The sequence below is a fragment of the Lygodium microphyllum genome, chromosome 25 (assembly GCF_053477565.2).
Source record: "Lygodium microphyllum isolate KBCC chromosome 25, Lygodium_microphyllum_v1.1.10, whole genome shotgun sequence".
In the NCBI taxonomy this organism is placed as follows: domain Eukaryota; kingdom Viridiplantae; phylum Streptophyta; class Polypodiopsida; order Schizaeales; family Lygodiaceae; genus Lygodium; species Lygodium microphyllum.
In genome coordinates this window covers 8,496,941-8,519,671 of record NC_141159.1, presented here as the reverse complement: position 1 = coordinate 8,519,671, position 22,731 = coordinate 8,496,941, and the positions used below count along the sequence as shown (strand labels likewise).

General features: G+C 40.7%; 1 protein-coding gene across 3 annotated transcripts in view; it reads right to left on the bottom strand.

Annotated features, from left to right (window-relative positions):
• Positions 1–12,833, bottom strand: part of EMB2738 (GTP-binding family protein) — an 87,282-nt gene extending 74,449 nt beyond the window's left edge. For 2 of the 3 annotated variants that reach the window (XM_087666484.1, XM_087666485.1), the window contains exon 1: positions 12,367–12,832. In XM_087666484.1, the coding sequence (XP_087522610.1) occupies positions 12,367–12,666 (300 nt within the window). In that variant the 5' untranslated portion in view covers positions 12,667–12,832. Of the gene's footprint in view, positions 1–12,366 lie in introns of all 3 variants that reach the window. The other variant, XM_087666483.1, reaches the window with a different exon arrangement.
• Between the last annotated feature and the right edge of the window lie 9,898 nt (positions 12,834–22,731).

Sequence of the window (22,731 nt, the reverse complement as noted above, 5' to 3'; positions counted from 1 at the left end):
TGAAATTCAGTTTTTTGGGGCATATTGTATCAGCTAATGGTATTCGTATGGACCTTGTAAAGGTTGAGGCAATACACTCATAGCCCATTGAAGGATATACATGAGATCTGCAACTTCTTGGGTTTATGTTCCTACTACAATGAATATATGCATGGGTTTGCTAAAATTGCATCTCCATTGTATGCTTTGCAAAAGAAAAATGTACCATATAGATGGACAGCAATGGAAATTTCAACATTTGAAAAATGTATACTTTGTAAAAGAAAAATGTACCATTTAGATCGACAACAATGGAAATTTCAACATTTGAAAAGTTAAAGAAAAAGATGACTTAAGATCATGTACTTGTGTTGCCTGCTCTAAGAAAGTCATTTGTAGTTCAATGTGATGCTTGTAGGAACAGCATTGGGGGTATTTTAATGTAGGATAGCCGAGTTTTAGCTTATGAGAGTCATCTTCTCCATGATGCAAAGAGAAATTTATAGGTCTATGAGAAAGAGCTCTTGATTATAATTCATGCACTGTCTACGTGAAAACGTTATTTGTTAGGGGATGATTTTACAATGTAGATAGATCATCAATCATTGAGATACTTCATGATGCAAAGGCGCATATGAGATGGGCAAATTCTGTCTCTATGTTTCATTTTTAGATTGTACAAGATGTTATTTTCTAGGAGGAGAAAATGCATAAGCATCTTGAGTAGGCCGTTGAGGTATGCATGGTGATATTTTAGGAGGAGCATTCTATTACTATATAGCCAGCTAGACAATTTGCAATAGTTGATACTCTAGTGGCCCAAGACCATGATGTTAGGCAAGATGTACAAGTCCCACAGCTTGTTTTGAGGCGATCTACTAGAGATAGACATCAAGTTGATCCATTTGCACTCTCCATGGATTATGTTATGATATTCGCAAACAAATAGTTAGTTTGGAGAGGCAAATTTCACAGTGTTGGATTTTTTAGGTGCTATATATCACACCACAAGACACAGCGGAAGCAATATTTGCCATTGGTTGAATACAATGCATAGTTCCATTGGCAAAGCTCCATTTAAGGTCATTGAGGGTGGTAAGAAAGTACCACCTATATTGCACACTAAGAATAAGATCTTTGAGGCTGATCGCTATGTGGAAAACTTGGACAAAGCCTATGCAAAGTTAAAGTGTGCATTTTAGAGGTCACAAGAAAAGCAAAAGAAGGCAGTTGAACGCCAAAGACGTTCTTTATAGGTTGCAGAGGGTGATTATGTATTGTTGCATTTGAAAAGGCAAGGCTGAAAAAAATGAGAGCAAGAGAGAGCTTGTATCTGAAGTTAAGTATAAGATATTATGGGCCCTTCCAAGTGTTGGAGAATACCAACGATATTGCATATCGGCTGAAATTACCTCCACACTGGCACATATACAATGCCTTTCATGTCACTTTGTTGAGGTCTTTTCCTGCTGATGTGCCAAGGGATGTATCTACTGAAATTCAGCCTGAGATTGAAGAGTTGGATGAGATCCTGGTACCCGAGCAATTTTTGGCACATAAGGAAAGAAAGATCAGAGGAGGTAAAGTTTCTAGGAGATATTTGGTGAAGTTTCAAAATTATTCACCAATGGATGCAAAGTGCATAGAAGAGGATCACTTAGTGAACCATCCTCACTTGTTGCAACTTTACCTACATGCCTTTCAATTAGAGCCGACTTTAAAATCAAGTTCAACAGAGTAGGGATCTAAAGTAGTGCCTAATGCTCAAGGGGAGTAGCTCCCCAACTCCTCCAATTATAGATAGATCTCATACATAGTGGATCTTGGATGTCTTCAATATACATCCAAGGTGTTGTGCTGATAATTTGTCTGCCAAGAGGTCACTACTCAGTGTACTAGTCATCGTGAGATATATATAGATGAGTATGGTTGTTACCACGACTCTGAGATATGTTTAAGCATTTGGGATCAACTGCTAACTAGTTTCAGCAAAGTTTTTGACCAGTTAGAGATCAATTTATGCTCACTTTTGGCTCAATTATGCATCAGTTTTTGCATTCGGTTTGTGATCAATTTTCAGATCAGCATATGATCAGTTTATACTCAATTTTCTATGGTTTTCAACGAGTTCAAGAACAGCTGAGAAAAGTGAATCATGGATGCATCCGATGAGTTTCTAGCAACAATTCTAAACTATTTTTCTATTTTATGTTATGTTTATGCTAGCCAGAAATTTTCAGCAAGCTTTTGGCATATGGCATGGTTAGACAGCAATGACCAATGTTGTGACTGTGAGGCCTTATAGAAATTCTAGTGCAATATACTTTTCCTTGGCACAATGCAATGCAATCGAGCACAATTACAGGGATTTGAAGGGGGAGGTCTATCACAGGGATGTGAAATTTTTGAGATGCTTTACTCTTGCTAGTAACATTTGATTGATTTAGTAATCAAATGTGCAAGGTTGTAAGGCACATGTGATGCATATGACAGTTATTTCATAGTAACAAGTCAAGGACCCCAAGGAAGCAATGGGTGTCAAGGGCAAAAGTTGTGACAAGGTATGCCAGTTGGGTTTTGGATTTCAATTGGCGTCAGTTTGATCCACCGGCAATTAATTGGTCATAAAGTGTCAATGCTAACACTAGGGTCAATTAATGCCAATCTAAGAGTCCATTAAGGTCGAGGATCACTTGAGGTTACAAATGGCCTAGCCAATTAAATTATGGATGGGCACATTTAATTTTGGGCAAGGTCAAAAGGGCTGAAATTAATTTTCAAAATTAATTAATTCTAAAAATTAATTAACTCTAAAAATTTAATTAATTGGCTGAAATTTGCTGAAAAATGGGTTTAGAAGGCTACCACTTGGCAAAAATGCCCATGCAATGGGGGAGAAGACTATTTGGGGATAGTAGAGGTTCATTCAGTGCATCCAACTTGTAAGACAGAGAGAAAGTGCAGTAGATCAGTTCTCTGGTCAGAATTCAGCAATTGGAGGCAGGCAACAGCAACTGGAGACCCTCACGAGACAAGCGGCAATAGAATTGTACTTCCCAGGGGCTGATGACAGTATCAAGAGGCTGGTAACTGCATTTTCTGAGCTCCAAGAGGCTAGCAACTGCATTTATTGCAGGTTGGAGCAGGCAGCAAGCAAATTGGAGGGTTTTCTCGCAAAGAAACTCTGATTTCTCTCTCATCTCAACATCCTCTCACATTCTCTAACCTATCCTCTAAGTATCTCAGCATTCCTCAGTCAATTGAAGAGTTTCTCAGCCGAATTTGGTGGACGGCAATGAGAATTCTGCTGTAAGCCCTAACTCTCTACAGAAATCAGGATTAGCAATCACCTTCGGACCCATCCCACCAATTAAAGGCATCATACATTGAAATCAACACCTAAAATTCAAGGAATTGTCAAGGATTTCGAACGCCAGCCCATCCCGTTCAATTTGGGGCAGTATTTGGCCAGTTTGTGGTTCCATTTGTGCAAGCCCTAGGTGAAGATCAGGGGGCAATTTGCCCAAATTGTTTGCTAATCGATTGTAACAGCAAGGGGCTTTTGGATCAGAGGAGAAGATAGTGAAATCTCAGTTGTTCTCCATCCAATAGCAATATAAATTAAAGAAATACCGCAAGGGGCACCAGTTTGTTAGGATAAAAGCCCGGTTTAACCTCTGTGTATAGTACACGCACATTGTATATGTGAATACACCCTTACGTGCCCTAAGTATAAATACATTTATTCTTTGTGTACCAACACATTGTTGGTACAATCTTATCGAATCATACTTGGCTCTACTCTCTCTCTCCAACTGTCACACTCTCACACTCACTCCTCGAACTTCCATCTCTCTTAGCTGAGCTCCCCAACAACTGGTATCAGAATTGTAGATTCCACACATTTCCCCAAACCAAGGGCTGTTGACAGCGCAGGCAGCTCGCGAATAGACTGTCGTGGCCTATGCAACGTAGGTCGTGCTGACCAAACGACAGGCGAGAGTGGGTGCCATCAACAGCTGACCAAGCGAACAATTCAAGCAACAAGTGGCATGTCAGGCTGAGGCAGAAGACCACGCGTGCATGGAGCGACCAAGCATGTTGGTCACGCGCTGGCGACGAGCAGGCGACAACGGGCTAAAGACGGGTCCAACGCGTGGCGAGGAGACGCCAGCTACACGATCGTGACCCAAGCCGGCAGGTCAACGGACCCCCCTCCCCATCATATTTTTTCAAAAAAATCAGATTTTTCTTTTAAAAATCCCTTTTATCCCCTTTCCGCTCATGGGGTTTCACGCGTGGAAGCACAATTTTCAGATCTGTGCAAATCTGGCCCGGAAAAATTGGGGCTTTTCTAAGATTTGACATTGCTTATGCTTATCAGTGATTTTGAAGTCAAGAATTGCAGACATTGCGTGTGGTGACCTCAATTAATTTGGGGATTTTGCCAAATTAGTCAGAATTTTGCTTCTTTGAGCAAAATTTCTTGACATTGGATCCCAAAAATTTGGGGCTTTTCATATATTGGCAAAGTTTTGCTCAGCTAGGTCAAATTGGCTGATATTTATGCAATTTTGGACTTGAAATCTTGGCGATTGCACAGAATTTGGTAAATTTTTACATTTTTACCCGTGTGGTAGCTGGTTCTTGTACAAACAGCAAAGATTTATTTTTGGACTGAGAAAGAACAGCAGTGTACTTTGTTGGTTCAACTTGTGCTTCTGCAGTTTAGTGCATTTACTCTTGTGTTCATGATAAAATGGTTGCAACTTCTTCCAGTTCAGACATCAAGAGTTTGATGAAAATCAAACGGTTTGATGGTCATGGCTTTGACCTTTTGAAAGACCGTATGCAAGGCATTTTGTTTCTAAAGGATTGTGAGGATGCTTTGCAGGAAGATAAACCCGCATTAATGTCTGATACAGATTGGGCCAAAGTAAATAAAAAGGCTGTGGCTTACATAAACATGGGTGTCACTGATGACATTTTGACAGACATTAAGGGTTTAGATATAGGTTATGCAATATGGGAGAAGCTGAAAACTACCTATGAGATCACCACACCTGTTAATCAGGTGCATTTAATGCGCAAGTTGGTGAATATGCGACTGGATGAGTCAAAGTCTGCAACTGAGCACTTGACATAGAGGAGCTTTCAGATACAGAGGCTGATGTATTATGTGCAATTGATTATGATGCCCTTGAATGTCACATGCAGGATATGCAGATTACCAAGGCTGATGTGATTGATGCACTTTTGTCAGATGATGGTGTCACTCAAACTTGGATTGTAGACTCTGGTGCCTCTTTCCATGTAACTCCTTGCTTGTAGTGTTTTGTTATGTTCAATGCATGCAGTTATGGAAAGGTGTATCTTGGAAATAACCATGCTTGCAACATTGATGGGATTGGCACTGTACACTTGTCTTTAGACAATGGTCAAGAGCTTGTGTTGAAAGATGTCAGATATGTGCTTGGCATTAAAAAGAGTTTACTATCTGTTGGTCAACTTGACTTGCATGGCTACACCACACTATTTGGTGGTGCTTTGTGGAAAGTAAAAAAGGGTTCCATGTTGATTGCAAAAGGAACCAAGAAGGGCACTTTGTATTGTTTGCACTGTAAAGCCTTGAATGGCAAGTTTCTTGCAGTTGCTGAAATTTGCAGCCACTTAGAGTTATGGTATAAGAGATTGGGCCATATGAGCCAAAAAGGACTTGATGTCCTTACCTCTCTAAAAGAGGGTTGATGGAAAAGGCTCTAAACTTGCCTTTTGTAATGAGTGTCTGTTTGGAAAGCAAATAAAAAATTCATTTTACTCTGGTGTCTCTCGTAAGTCCAATGTCTTGGACTTAGTGCATTCTGATGTATGTAGTATGCCCATGAAATCGTTGGGTGGTGCTGCATATTTTGTCTCCTTTGTTGATGGCTATTCCAAGAAGATTTGGGTATGCTTGCTAAAAAAGAAAAGTGAAGTGTTTGCTGTTTTTAAAACTTTTCATGTATTTGTGACCACTCAAACAAGTAGAAAGCTGAAATGCTTGAGAATTGATAATGGGGGTGAGTTCACATCGACTAAATTCAAGTCCTTTTATGACTTGCATGGTATTAAGAGGGAGCTTACAACCCCTTACAGCCCTTCTTCAAATGGGGTGGCTGAAAGATATAATAGGACTTTATGTGAAGAGTGCAGTGCATGCTATCCACTGCTAATCTCCCTCATGAATTTTGGGGAGAGGTACTCAAAACCGCAGTCCACATTTGCAACCGCTCTCCAAACAAGTCCTTAAATAATGGCGTCCCTGAGGAGGTTTGGTCTGGCAAATCGGCCTCATCTAACCATTTACGCATATTTGGCTGTGATGCTTTTGTGCATGTTAGGAATGAGCTAAGAAACAAACTTGACCCAAAATCCACCAAAGGCATTTTCATGGGCTATGGTGATGAGGGTGAATTTGGCAACAAAGTGTGGTTACCTAAGTCCAAGAAAATTATTCGCAGCTGTAATGTTGTGTTTAGTGAGGCAAAATTGCTGAAAGGCACTTTAGCCTCTAATGAAGATCTGAAAAATGTGAAGTTTCAGAGTTTGCAGCCACCTATTGCTTCAGAAAATGAGCCTCATGGTGCTATACCACAAGCTGAAACTGATAATCAGTAGGTTATTTTTTAGCCAGATGATGATGGACAGCAAATAGGAGCACAAGGAGGCCACGGACAGCAAGACTTGTTGATTATGAAAATGCAGATGCTAGTAATGAAAATAAAAGTTCTGTACAGCATGAACAGCATACTGAAAATGGCTTACAGCAGCCAATAAATGCTGAAAATAATATACCTCCAGATGTAGACCCAATCCCTGAAAATGTTGATCATTGGGTACGCAGGTCTACACGCGTAAGAAGGCAACCACATAGGTTTGACCCCTCTTTTCATTATGTGATGCTTACAAATGAGGGTGAGCCTCTTACATACAAAGAGGCCAAGTCATGTGAATTCAGCAGTAAGTGGGAGCTAGCTATGCAGGAAGAGATTAATCTCTATATGCAAATGATACTTGGGATCTTGTGCCATTGCTCGAGGGAAGGAAGCCACTTCCAAACAAATGGGTGTACAAAGTAAAGACAGTTGATGGGAAACCCAAGTACAAGGCAAGAACGGTTGCCAAAGGGTATGCACAAAAGGAAGGGATTAACTTCCAAGAGGTCTTTTCACCTGTTGTGAAGATGACCACTCTACGGGTGCTTTTTGCTCTCACTGTTGTTTTAGATTTAGAGTTGTATCAAATGGATGTAAAAACAGCTTTCTTGCATGGTGACATTGATGAGGAAATCTACACGAAACAGCCCGAGGGCTTTGTAGTTCCTGGAAAAGAGCAAATGGTGTGTAAGCTAAAACGCAAACTATATGGACTGAAGCAAACACCACGGCAGTGGTACAAAAAGTTTGACACTTTTATGCTATCTCATGAGTTTACATGCAACCATGCAGATCATTGCTTGTACATGAAAAAGGATACAGATGGCAGCCCCATCATACTTGTTTTGTATGTGGATGATATGTTGCTAGCTGGGAAAAGAAAGACTAGCTTGGATGCTCTCAAAAATCAGCTGAAATCAGCCTTCTCCATGAAAGATTTGGGGAATGCAAAGCATTTTTTGGGCATGAGGATTCGTAGAGATAGAATGCAGAAATTGTTGTTTTTATCTCAAGAAAAGTACATCGGAAAGGTACTAGACAAATTTAACATGGCTGAAGCTAAGCCTTTTGGGGTACCTTTACCTCCTTACCTTAAGCTTAGCAAAGCCAACAACCCAAAAGATGACGTGGAAGCAAATGCTATAAAAGGAGTCCCTTATGCATCAGGTTGTGGCTCTCTTATGTATGCTATGGTTGCTACTCATCCAGACATTGCTCATGCAATGGGAATTGTTAGCAGGTTTATGTCAAATCCTAGCAAAACACATTGGGAGGCTGTCAAGTGTATTCTTCGATACCTAAAGGGTACACAAAGAAAGTGTATTTGCTATGGGCAAGGTGCACTTAGTTTGCGGGGTTATTGTGATGCAAACATGGCAAGTGACTTAGACACTCGTAGATCCACCAACGGGTATATCTTCACAGTTGTTGGTGGGGCTGCGTCTTGGTGCTCTAAGTTACAGAACATCATTGCACTCAGTACCATTGAAGCTGAATACATATCACCTACTGAAGCTTCTAAGGAAGCTATATGGTTGAGCAGACTTGCAGAGGATCTCGGCCTATGGATACTGCAGTTTTGGGATGTGATAGCCAGAGTGCTTTGTAACTGGCTAAGAATGCCATGTATCATTCATGCACAAAGCATATAGATGTGTGATATCACTTCATCAAACAGATTCTGGAAGATGGTCAAATTACATTGACCAAGATTAAAACACAAGACAACCCTACAAATGTTCTCACTAAAAGTCTAAGCAAAGCTCAGCACGAGCATTGCATACGACTAGTGGGAATTGGTTAGAGGTTCACATCGGACCTTTAAGTGGGAGGTTATTAGGATAAAGGCCCGGTTTAACCTCCGTGTATAGTACACGCACATTGTACATGTGAATGCACCCTTACGTGTCCTAAGTATAAATACATTTTATTCTTTGTGTACCAACACATTGTTGGCACACTCTTATCGAATCGTTCTTGACTCTGCTCTCTCTCTCTCTAGCTGTCACACTCACACTCACTCCTCCTCAAACTTCCATCTCTCTCAATTGAGCTCCCCAACATAGATTTGGGGCCAACATGGTGTCCAATGTCCAAGAATGTTATGGTAAAGTATGCATTACAGTCTATGTTCATTTCTTAATTGTTGTAATTAAGTGCTTGATCAAGTTTCACTACCCTTTGCGAGAAGGAAGGATGGCTTTAAATCGATTCACGATAGCTCAAACAACCCCATATTAGGATCCTCTGATGCTTTCTCCAACTACTCCTTCAATGGAGGCCCTAAGGAGGCATTATGGTCTTAATTTGAAGGACAATGCTCTATCTACTAACTTTTACTTTAGGAAGTGTTCACAATGGCCCAACTCTTCTTCATTTCATACTCCTTCTCAAGGTACACCTCAGTTGGAGCACTCCCATTGACGAGATTGATCATCTCTCAATTGAGGAAGACTATCCACTCAAGACAGCTAAAAGTTCAAACTCTTCACAATCAACCCCAATGACTAATTCATACAATCCATTTTTGAATGAGTCTCATTTTGTCTATACTACTCCTCAATTATGCAAGAACCAAATGTAAGTCACCATGGAGACCCAGATTGGTACCATTATGGTTTTGAAGAAAACTCTATGTTTAAAGATGTTCCACAAGGTAATCCTTTATGCTCTGTTTCACTTGAGTATAAGTTTGGAGCTTCCCATTCACATTTCCCACTCTTCCCTCCCACTTTCACTTCACATTTAGATCCCTTTCAATCTAGATCCTTGCTTAGGCCTACAATAGGTTATCTAGTCTTAGCATACATGGTCTTTGATACACATTAAGGTTTGAGGCAATCACTAGACACTCCAAGGTATACCACTCTGCACCATGGTATATCATTAGTGGGAATGCCACCCTTTAACATTGTGCCTTAAACACATCCGCAGGTATGTTACTCTCTGTCTTGTGGTCCTATTATGTGGGGAATCCTCTCTTGCACACTGTACCACCCACCTTGGTTACTCAAACACACGAATCCCCATCTTGTGCTAGTGAGGCATCTCCTTCCTTAAAGGAATCAAGAAGTGGAAAGGAATCATTCCACATTTAGTCCCAATTCTGTCTTCCTCGATTAACTCTAAACACAAACCATGTTTCGTTGCCGATGGTCGATCTCCTTTGAAGGAAATAGAGAATGGTACACTCACACCCTCACAAAGTCCCTCCTAGCACTTCTTACCTTAAGAGCATAGGTTTTGTACATTTTGCCAGTAACCCATCCATGTAGATGACAATTATTGCTAAAAAGACCAAGGGTCTTAGACCCACACCCAGAATCACCTCATCCCTAGCCAAAAGGTCTTCTACCCACACCAAGGCTGAATCCAATCCCCATTCCTACACCAATCTCAGCCCCTTCCAGAAGTGGTGGTGCCACTCCAAGGAGGTTGAAAGGGGATCTTCCCTAGGGAGGCAGTGCAGTTCCTCCACCCCCTGGCATTTGTGTTCATCAATGGCTGGCCACCAATGCACTTGATCTTGATTCTCCCCCTCAGTTAGTGCCTCATGGCGTCTCTGACTAGTTCGGCCATTATCTCCCCCTAGGCTAGTTTCTTAGGCATCCTAGGTTATCTTTAGCAACCTTAGCGTAGTTTCCCTTAGCCTAAGCTACACTTTTTCGAGTCTTTTGCTGCACACTTGCCACTTTCATTTACTTCCACTACATCTAAAACTCATTTAGCTCACGTTGTGTATTTCAATGAGGACTAATATCACATGCCTTACCGATCCTACCTAGGTTGAAGGTTTGCTATTTTAGTTCCTATCCTGTGAGTATTGCCTCCATCAACATGGAGACAGAGATAATATATTCTCTCTTGAGATATGGCACCCTTTTCCCTTATCTTGGCATCAGTCTTTCTTTCCTTTCAATTGAGGTCTTTTTATCATTTAACCATCATTTTCTACACTACTAGTTTGTTTACTTTTCATGACAGGTGGACTACTACCTTGGTGGTTGTGCCTTCACATTCTTAACTAGCATAGATGCTAGGCTAAAGGTATGATACTGCCATTCCTACCTTGGTGAGTAATACCTCCATCAACATAGAGATAGAGATAGTATCTTCTCTCTCAAGATCGAGCATCCTTTTCCCTTATCTTGGCATCAGTCTTTCTTTCCTTTCAATTGAGATGTTTTTTTAATCATTTAACCATCATTTTCTACACTACTAGTTTGTTTACTTTTCATGACAAGTGGACTACTACCTTGGCCCTTGTGCCTTTGCATTCTTGACTAGCATAGGAGCAATCTCTCGAGACTTGCAAGTCTCAACCATCCCATCAGCTCTTCCTCCAATGTCTAACCCATTGCGATTGCTAGCATGTCATCACCAGCCCCTAGCATTCTATCCATTGCTGCCACCCTGCTATGCCCAACTTCCTATAGCCTCTAGTGATCATCTGCCATCGTCTTCAGACAGTTACATTGCTGCATTTACCAAAGACTATTGCATTTTGGTTTTCAGCTTATTGTCCTTCCATTGCCAACCTCATCTCAGCTCTAACTAGTGGTTATAGTACTAGGGATCCGTCTCTAGTGGATGTCACACACACAAAGAAAACAAATTTAACAAATAACTAATTATAAAAACATATAAAAAGTATACAAATTCTTAATCTGTTGTGTTGTAACAACACATGGACACATATATTCCTTTTATGAATGCTACTATGGCAATCAAACATAGTCCATGAATATCTAGATTATTTATATCTACATACTAAAGAATGATTGTGTTGATTTTAATCAGCTTACTCAAACCCTACACAATTATGCAAACAAGTTCGTTGGTCATCTGATAGTGCAAGTGAGAGAGGAAATAGTAGATGCACGCATTCAATTTATCCCGATGTGTTTCTACATTGACCAACTCAACTTTCTCATCAGTAGAAAGCTTGGAGGCATCATGAGTAGTAGGACAATCTATAGCCTCAATCAAGAGCTCCACCAAATCATACCGACTCCACGATGGCGAGCATCATTACCCGCCAGATGTGGTGATTCTCCCCATCGAGCTTCTGGTTGGAAGGAAGAGTCACTAACATGGTCCATAGCCACTTAGACATAGGCTCAATTGCTAATGTGCTTGGCCCACACAATACTAGCCTTTGTGCAACCTATACCACCAAAAGGTGCTCCCCCCAAGCTTGCAAACAACAACTTGGCTTTGCAACAATGGGTGCACATTTGCCCTAGATCCTAGGACTCTAATAAGTGACCACAAAGCACTTGGAATCTTTTGACTATACACATTCTAACCACATTCCACCTTCATAAACAAAGTTTGATAGGGCAACTACCCACCAACCAAGCTCGTCAATCATCAACCTACCTCCAAACCTTCTCAAGCCTACAAGCTAGTCTTGTGTGTCAGCACAAATACTGACCATGGTTTATTGCACCACATAGATATTACTATATGTGATGAAAGTGTTTCTCAATATCTTTTTAAGAAATTCAACGGTATGGTTAAGTTCATGAGTTATACATGTTAAATCTTCAATATCTATAATGTCGACAGGAGTGGCCAATCGGTCACAACCCCCTGTCAAAAAAGATGGAAAAATGAAATTCATGTACAACATGTGTGGGCTGCGTGCATAATAGGCCGAGGTGAAAATTTGGCTTCGACTAGCGCATACCTTGTTAAAGCAAGAAGACTCGGAGGCATCGTCATCTGACCAGAAGGCTTCCTCTGCCTCTACGTCGACCTCTGCAGCCAGCAGCTTGGTGGCCTGTGTTTTCAGGAGCGAAGGGCATGATTGCAACACATGCGTATACGTGATAAAGCTGGTGAATGGCCCCTGGGGCCGGCCGGCTTTGACTGAAGCTCCAGGTGAAAATTGGAGAGGGAACGACGGGAGGTGGAGATAGCCGCCATAGCCAGCGTCGTAGCCGTGCTTGCTTATGCCTGACGAGGCACAGGCCGCCGCCTCCATCATCGTCGAGCGGCCCAGGCGAAGGGTGGCTTCACATTTGTCGGGACAGCAGCCAGTCCACAATGTTCCGTTTTGTTTGAAAATATATCTGAGTGCCAACGACCTGAAGGGCTTACCGGTTTATGCCAGCATTGTGTCTGCGTTCCCTTTGGGTTCAATCCTAAAGATGGCCCCCAAGTCATTTCCTCACTCATATGGGGTCTTTTCACATCCTAAAATTCATTGTATCTATATTATTTTATTATTTGAGCTATATGTTTAGGAGGTGTGGAAGCGCCAAGGAGTTTTCAAACCTGGCTCCCGAACCAAACCAAAAAAAGTGTTCATTAAGTACTCGTTAATTGCTCATGATTGTGTATGATTAAGAGCAAAGAGATGTGCATGGTCTCTCTCCTCTCTCTCTCTCTCTCTCTCTCTCTCTCTCTCTCTCTCTCTTTTTGACACTCCACATCTACAAACACAAGGAGCAACAAGTAGCAGTCTTTTGGACACTCCACAACTACAACATAGGCAGTAGCAAGTAATAGCTGACAATAGAGGGCAATAGGCAGGTGAGTCATCATTCTCTCTCCCTATCATCGTTTCCTTCTCTCTCTTGAACATCCTCTATGTGTCTACAATGTGTGGGGGGGTCTACCGTCATTGATCCTCCCTCTCTCTCTCTCTCCAACACATTGATCCTCCCTCTCTCTCTCTCTCCAACACATTGATCCTCCCTCTCTCTCCAATGGCGCTGGTGAAGGTTTGGCCAGTGCATCAAGCGGTACCCAGACAGGTCCTTAGACACGTCCATAATGGCCGGTTGCTGCTTGCTGCGGGGCCCGCCTCAGACTGTAGTGGTGGCGCTGCCACATTGCTCGCCCAATCGTACCACATGGTGATGACCAAAACTGGCCAGCGATCTTCCAGCTCTAGTCCATCACACCTACTTCTCTAGAAGGGGCTGGAACTTCACAGGAGTAGAGGTCAAATATTCTAATGGGGGCCATGGCAGAGAGAAACGTGTGGCAGAGTGTATGGTGCAGGGTTTGGGAAAAGACGGGTTCGCTTCAACCTAGAACTTGTTCACCTTGACAAAAATCCTTCTCGATTCTTTGGAAGAAGGAAATAAATTCTCTTCAAATTTCTCAAAATATAGTTATATTTGTAAAATATATGTATAAGATACCGTCTCAATGGGGGATACTTCCTTCTTAGATGATGATGAAAAGGATTTACTTTCTCTTCCTCAAAATATCTTTCCCGAACCCTAGTATGGTGGAGTGGTGGGGGACCGTCGGTGACCTACAACATGCGTATCTTTATACCAGTCTTCTTCATCAACCGGTCCAACCTGCGACCTGCCCATCTTCTTGTCAACTAGTCCGATCGGATGCTACCATGGTGGGGGAGAGAGAGAGAGAGAGAGAGAGAGAGAGAGAGAGAGAGAGAGAGAGGCATTGGCAGGAGATCCTCCTTCTCTCTCCAACGACACTGGTGAAGGTCTGGATGGTGCATCAAGCGGCACCCATACAGGTCCTCAGCCACATCCACAATGGGCGACATTGCTGCTTGCTGCGGGGCTTGCCCCACACTGCAGTAGTGGCACTGCCAGATTGCCCGCCCGTTAGTGGGTCGTACCACATGGTGGCAGCCAAAAACTGGCCAACGATCTTCCAGCTCCAGCCCATCACCTACGTCTCTGGAAAGGGATGGAGCTTCATGAGAGTAGAGGTCAGAGATTCTAATGGGGGCCATGGTAGAGAGAGAGAGAGAGATGTGTGGTGGAGTGTGTGGGGGACCATCAGTGACCTGCGACCTGCCCATCTTCCTACCCGTCTTCTTTGTCAACCGATCTGCCGGTGACCTACAACCTACCCATCTTCATCAACAGGTTTGATCGGATGCTGCCATGGTGAGAGAGAGAGAGACATTGGCAGGAGAGAGGGAGGGAGGGAGAGAGAGAGAGAGGTGAGGAGAGAGGAGAGAGAGGAGAGAAGAGAGAGAGAGAAGCATTGGCAAAGAGAGAGGTGAGGAGAGGGAGGGATCAAAAGGAGAAAGAGAGAGACGGGAAGAGGGAGAGATAAAGCGAGGTGAGAGGGAGAGAGAGAGAGAGAGAGAGAGAAGTGTTGGTGGAGAGAGAGAGAGGGGGGAGAGAAAGAGGTGAGGAGAGAGAGGGGAAGAAGACATGGATAGGTGAGAAGAGAGAAAGGGAGAAGAAAAAAGAGAGAGGTGGGAAGAGAGAGGGACAGTGAGAGAGAGAGGTGAGAGAAGAGGGAGAGAGAGATGAGAGGGAGAAGAAGAGGGAGATAGAAGTGAGAGGGAGGGATAGGTGAGGAGAGAGAGAGAGAGAGAGAGAGAAAGAGAAGAGGAGGAAGACGAAAGAGAGAGAGGGAGAGAGTAGATTAGTTGGTAAAAGAGAGAGAGAGAGAGAGAGAGAGAGAGAGAGAGAAATGGTAGTTTGTGATGTTATTAGTTAGTGGGTTATTGTAAGTTAGTTGTTAGTTTATGATGTTGTTAGCTAGTAGGTTATTGTAAGCTAGGTGGTTAGAGAGAGAGAGAGTTATTAGTTAGTGAGTTATTGTTAGTTAGTTATTAGTTGGTTAGTTAGCATGTTATTGTAAGTTAGTTGTTAGTAGGTTAGTTTATGATGTTATTAGTTGGTGAGTTTAGAGAGACAGAGATGGTAGCTTAGTTAGTTAGTGGTTATGTAGGTTAGAGTACATTATTATAAGTTAGTTATGGGTTAGTTATGAGAGAGAGGGAGGGAGAGATGGTAGGTTGGTTTGCTTGGTATGGTTTTAATTATTATCTTACTCTTGGTTGGTGTTTGGTTTGCTTGGTATAGTTTTGTTTGAAAGGATTGGCCATTTGGGCAATTTTTGACAATTGTTATTTAACCCGGTGGTCTCTCTTTTTTTCTTTCTCTCTTTTGGGTTGTAGTTTTGTTTTGTTGTATTTGTTAGTTTATTTGTTATTATTGGTTTAGTGAGAGAGAGAGGGAGAGACGAAGAGAGAGAGTTTTGTTTATGTTAGTGTAAGTTTTGCTAGTAGGTCTCTCTCTCTCTCTCTCTCTCTCTCTCTCTCTCTCTCTCTCTCTCTCTCTCTCTCTCTCTCTCTCTCTCTATGTTGGTTAGTTAGTTAGTAGGTTGGTTAGTTGGGTAGTTAGGTTAGTAGGTTCTGCCTTCTTTATTGTGAGTTAGTAAGTTATAATTATGTTAGTATCAATTTTGTTAATAGCTGTGTGTGTGTGTGTGTGTGTGTGTGTGAGTTAGCTAGTAGGTTGGTTGGTTGGATAGTTAGGTTAATAGGTTTTGTCTTCTTTATTGTAAGTTAGTAACTTATTGTGAGTTAGTTGGTTGGTTTTATGATGTTAGTTTGTGTTATGTTAGTTAATAGGTTGGTTAGTTGGGTGATTAGTAAGTTAGTAAGTATTAATATTAGTTGATAGGTTGGAGAGAGAGAGTAAGGACACATACACACACATATGGTATTATTTAGTTGGTTTTATGATGTTAATTTGTGTTTATGTTAGTTGGTAAGTTAGTTAATTAGGTGGTTAGCTATTAGTAGGTTCTCTCTCTCTCTCTCTCTCTCTCTCTCTCTCTCTCTCTCTCTCTCTCTTTTTCTTAGTTGGTTAGTTAGTTAGTAGGTTGGTTAGTTGGATAATTAGGTTAGTAGGCTATGTCTTCTTTATTGTAAGTTAGTAAGTTATTGTAAGCTAGTTGATTGGTTTTATTATGTTAGTTTGTGTTTATGTTAATTAGTAGGTTAGTTAGTTAGGTAGCTATAGATATTAGTTAGTTGGTTAGCTATTAGTAGCTTCTCTCTTCTTCTCTCCCTCTCTCCTTTGATGTCTCTCTCTCTCTCTCATTCTTCTCTCTCTCTCTCACTCTCTCTCATTCTTCTCCCTCTCACTCTCTCTCCTCTCATTTTTCTTTGTGTTAGTGTATGCTTTTTATCCAGTATGATATTAGTTAGTAAGTTAGCTATTGGTTGGTTAGCTATTAATAATAGGTTGTTTTATGTTGGTTAGTTAGTAAGTTAGTTAGATAGGGGGGGAGAGAGAGAGAGAGAGAGAGAGAGAGAGGAGGGAGGGAGAGAGAGTAGGTTAGTTAGTAAGTTAGTTGGTTATGTTGGTTACATTGGTTAGTTAGTAGGTTGGTTAGGTATAGAGAGAGGGTTCGTTGCACTTTTTTTGTATTAGATCTAGGAATTTTCGTTATTTTTAAGTTTTGCAAATATTTTATATATTCCTCAAGGTCAACATGTGCTTTTTGTCTAATATGAAGGCTTCTGCCCTTGCAAGCAAAAATGTGTCTGTAGAAGATGTTATACAATGCGCACTCCTAACATGCAAATGAATGTACATAAAATGACGGAGGTCATAAGGAAGAAGGCAACTCGTCATGCACTCAAGCATGTTGGAGGACATGATAGTTTTGTTGGTTTCTTGAGGTTCATTCATCACTTGGATGGGATTAAAAAGCAAGTGAAGACATTGTTTCGACATCAAAAAGCTTTGATTTCTTTGTGTGAACATTAGTGACCGTCTACAAAGGATTGAGAGAATGTTGGAAGAGAAATATGAAGGGCACCTTATTGATGGAGTAACGATATAGGGCGAGTTAGAAGAGATCGGGGTTATATAGATGACATTTATGAACATATCCAGAAATATTGGTGGCTTCGTGCTGGATCTTCGAATGATCAAGAAGAGAAGTTGAAAGATCTTCTTAATAGTACAAGTCGTACAGTAAGTAAAGTATGTGACTTAATTGCTCACAAGAACGAGAGCTTGGTTGCACCGGAGAACATTGCTCTTGATGTGCAACTTACTTCTTCGAAAGTTTATCTTAATAGATTTTTAGCAATGTTAACACAAATGAATCGCCATGCATGCTCATCTTCTTGCATTAGAGAACATTGCCCTTGATATGTAGCTTGATTCTTTGAAAGTTTATCATAATAGGGTTTTGGCAATGTTAATCCATGCTTCTTTGCCATGGTTTGCTTGGTATATGTAATCTCTACAAGACTTCTTAAATGAGTTATTTGATGGAAATGTATTTGATATATTATTCATCTCCAAGCTCAAAAAATAGCCCAATTTACAATTAGCACGCTTTAGCTTTTGTTTGCTTTTGTCCCACTAAAGAATTAAAGCTATTGGGCACCCAAAGAGTTGGACTGTGCCCAAATACAATGTCCAATAATAAATATTTAATTATCTCTTATTTTCTCTTGATTCCACTACCTCACCCTTTTTCTTAGTCCGAGTTGGAGGACCTGAATTTGGCAATCTGATTGGACTATGAATTTTGTGTAGGCTTTCTTCGTCTTCTCTAATATTTATTGAAGTTTTTGTTTCCCCAATGATCGCACCACGGATCAACTCGATGTAGGGACCGGTTAGGCATGGAGATCGAGATAGAAGGCATAGGCAGAGAATGTACCCAATTTAGTCTTTTGCTTCATGTCGTGCAAGTCTTCTCTCTTGTTTTTTTTTGCAAAAGTAGAGTTCTTTTGTTCTTGGGGACCTTCCGGCACTCACTACGCGCGCATACAACATCCAATCTGTGCACTAGTGACCTCACGGAATCCACCATGGAATATGCCTCATGGCATCACTCTAAGCGGATCAGATGTCTCGACATCCATGGGCATCAATGCATTGATCATTGCCTCCATCTCAAGCTTCAAGATTGTAGGAAAGTTTGGAAGGCTGCATGTCTCCTTTAGTATTGATGGTATAGATTGGGTAGTACATTCCAAGTGGTGGATTGGCTCAGGCACTCCATCCATCGCATGCCCACGAACTCTTCTAATTGGCCGCAAAGGGTGCATCCCTCCTTGGGATGAGACGTCACCTCCCTGTAATAAATTTTACGGCCACATCCAATGTTTTTGCATATGATATTCAATTAGTTTGCGAATACAATGCATGATCGATATACACTTTTCTAACCGTTTGCTCAAAATCTGAGATCACCTGATCAATTATCTCTGATTGAAACTTGCCGAAGCGTCGTACATCTTCCATAGACAATCGACGTTTTCGTCTAATTGCCAACTTACATTGAGAGCAAGGACATGGGACACACTGATTCAAATACGCCTCGCGATGTTGAACATCATGGCCTTCATCGTTTTCTATTTGGTCTGCGCTACAACAAACAATTTATTTTTGTTATCATTCTTTTTTCCTTTCTTAAATTGTTTGAGAAGGGATTTCTTCTCTTGTGACTCAACAAAATTAACGTATGTAATGTCTCCACCCACCTACGGACGGCGGGCCTACAGTATGTAAAGTCTAATATGCCATAATGCATGGGGACGAGGGAGAAGCTACCCTATGTTGAAGTGTTTCCTGTCTCATGGTATTGCACCGGACCTCGCCACCTTTTTTCCCTTGTGTGCAACTCGATATGTAGAGTGTGGGAGAAGGTAGTGCAAAGCATGTCAATAAAACCATCCGTTCACCTCCAAGTCTAATCTCTCTTTCACTCTACCGGGCCTGGATACACAAGCCTTCCGCACCTTTCTGAAGTGTCGAACACACCTAAGGTACACCCTTAACTTTATATATATATATATATATATCTCTCTCTCTCTCTCTCTCTCTCTCTCTCTATTATGTTTCATGTTTGTTCCCTTTGTCTCTCGGTTCTTCTCTTTCTCTCTCAGTACACATCATTTTTAACAAAAACAAGCAAAAGAAAAGGAGAAAAAACAAAAACAAACTAAGAGGGAGCAATGCACTCACCGTAAAGGTCCGAGGATGGATTCGGCGGCTCCTCTTCGCCCTTCATGTACTTCCTCCTCTTCTTCGCAAACGGCGGCAGCGCCAAGAAGATCTCCTTCTCCCTCTTTCTCTCTTTCTCTCCCTCTCCCTCTCAAATGCATGATGTAGTTTGCTCTCTCTTTTGCTCCCTCTTTCGCTCTTTCGTGCAAAATGCTGCGCTCGAGTTTCGGCCCGCTTTTTTTCATCTAAGTATCGTTGTTATTTGCGTCACCACAAATAGCAATGCTGCTAATTTGCGTCGGAAATGGTTGTCACGATTCTCCTATATCCTTGTAGTAATGCCTTCCAATAGCTGCAGTTTGTGCCATCCAACTTGTGAATGTTAAAGATAGTGTTGTGATTTAATCCACTTGCCATAATGCAATAAATGAAAGTAAAGTCCAAGACAAATAGGCTAATGTAAATGGCAACAAAACATGCTAACACCAAGACCAATACTATTTAAACAAAGGAAATTACTAAAGAGTAGGGCTGTCCAATAACTATTACCAGTAAATGACAGTCAAGTCAAAACATCTGCCCCCATAAATGATGCATAAACTTGCAATTATAGCAAGCTAAAAATAATGGTAACAATAAATCCAAATCCAAGTACGAGTAATCAATTGATAGAACCCAATCTGCAATTTCTAGGTATATCCTGTAAGAAGCCGAGGTATGTACAAACCACTAGCAATCAATAGGCATGCAATCTGTATTACCGAGAAAAACTCAATGTGTCAGAGCGAGATACATTTAATAAGCATAACTATCATGTGTATAGTAGGTTTCAAAGATAACAGAAGAGAACTACTACATAGTTGAGTAGGATAAATACATCATTAACAATACACTAGACAGAGATAAGTGCCAGCTCAAAGCATGAATCAAATCAGTCCACTAGGCAACAACTGCATCCAAATAGCATCTGGAGGGCATAGACATAATTCAACTGAGTTCCACGGTCTCACTCAAGTAAGCTCAATTGCATAACCCAAAGCTCTACTCAAATGCAAAATATCCAAGTAGCTCAAGTGACTCCCACTAGAATAAAATCAAATGCCAAATGAGCAATGAAACTCAAAATATCAAGTACATGGCCATCTAGAATCCAAGATACATAAAGCATAGAGCTAGGAGCATAACATCTCAATAAGTCTTCAAGCTTGTAATGTCAATGATGGAAGTAATCAAAGCATAAAAGCAAAGTGCCAAAGCATCCAATGTAGCTCAAAACAGAGGCTCAAATGTCACCATAGACATGTCCAAGCCCATACATTAGTGCCAAGTATGTACATAAGCATATGTCAAACTTGAGAAACATATAGCTCAATGAGGTCTATTTGATATTGGTAGGAAGCCTCAATAGGCCTTAACAAGTGTTGGAGGAGAGAAGCATCAATGCATACCTTGTAGGAAATAAACTATAGTTGCCATGAATAAAGCTAAAGCTTTTCAAATCTAGGTTGAAGTAGACTAAAGGAGAAGCTCCTTGAACCAATGCTCTGATACCAATTGAAGGGAAAAGCCCGAGTGAGAGCAAAAGCAAGGAGAAGTACTGGAGGTGTGAGTTATGGCGAATATGGCAAGGGAGCAAGAGAGAGGCTCAAGATGTGGGAACTCTAGCAGTCACAATGTGTGTCCAGCCTTCCCTTATTCAAATGTCACTAAAAGAATAAAGAATGAAGTGGCAATGATGGGCACTTGCTACATGCAATATATGTGTGTGGATACAGTCAATGTAGTGAAAAGATAGGGAGCATATGCACATGCATCTTTACCCCAACAATGTGTATGAAGAAAGATTTCACTTCAAAAGTTTTTTGCATGTGGTTTCCGATACTAGCTTGGAATTAAACTTTGGTATATCATTATGTAATCTACTTATAGCAAAGTGTTAAATCCTATTTCTTCTAAGACGTTGAATGTGGTAGAAGCTAAACAAGCTCTTATGGATGGTTTTGTTGAAATTCTAAACCTACTTAAGCTTGTCAAAGTTAGTTTTATATATTGTTTTGAGTGCTACATTTCAAGAAAGTTAGAAATGGCTATGATAAATATGGGCAATCAATCATTAGATGAAGCATGCCCTAAATTCGTATCAAAGTTGCTAAATGACTTCGATATTGTTGGAATTTATAAGATACCAAACAAATCTTCCTTCTTTTGTGAAAATATCTCATGTTTCCTGCTAAGGAAAGGCTTAATGGAAAGGACTTTGACGAAGCTAGACTAGGTATGTAACTACTTTAAAAACCTACCCAAAAGGTTTTGAAATACTTGAATATTCTCTCATCCTATATGGACAATAGGTTGCCATTTTTAATGATCGCTTTCAAAGCAAATAAAAATGAATTCCATTGGCTAACAAATGCTATCAAATGCTTATACTCTAAAGCTGGCTACCATTCTCATTGTGTAATGCTAGGATCATTAATCATACATTTATATCTTTGGAGGGAACTACTAAGGCAATGTTATGGTATCCCATGGGTTTTTGTTGTTCTTCACTCTAGTTCAACTTATGTATGTTCTACTTTGAGTATAACTTTGTGAAAAATTGGCTCTTGGTTAATAGACATGACATCCTCAAACATTTTGCTCATATCTCCATATTCTTATGATGATGTGCTATTGGTTAATGTACTTGACCCTACAATCTTATTTGGGAAAAATAGGTTCTCTTTATATCCTATCTACAAGGATGTTCCATAAAATTTGGCCTCTCAAATTAATATTTCTTTCACTCATCTTGAGACATTTCATCTCCCTAGCTACACATTTCTTGAATACGAAGTCATTATGGAAGCCTAAATCTCTTATCTTCTACATATTTACAAGAAGAAGCACCTTCCCTTCAATCATGTCAAATCTACTCATATAGGAAGCAACTACCCATCATGTGGCTCCATAAGTTTATCCTCTCTCAAATTGAATCTATCTCTATTTTGACAAGAACACCTATGTGGCTAGCTCAAAAGTTAATACTTCATATGGCGCTTCTCAACGAATGGATATGAGAAAGCTCACTTATGGCAATTAAACACATCTTTTTGGGCCACAAATCATTCATTACTAAAAGTGGACTTACAATATTCATGATCATTGATATGCAAATAGGAACAAAGTATACCTTGAGACCACACATATAATGGGTGAGGGTCCATTGGTACCATCCATCCAATCATGGCCTTAAAGGTATGGGTTGTATGGTAAGGCTATAGTAGCATTGCAAACAAATACTTTTTATCTACACTTTACATTTCCTTTCCTTTCCTTTACTGATATATTGTGATTCATATCCT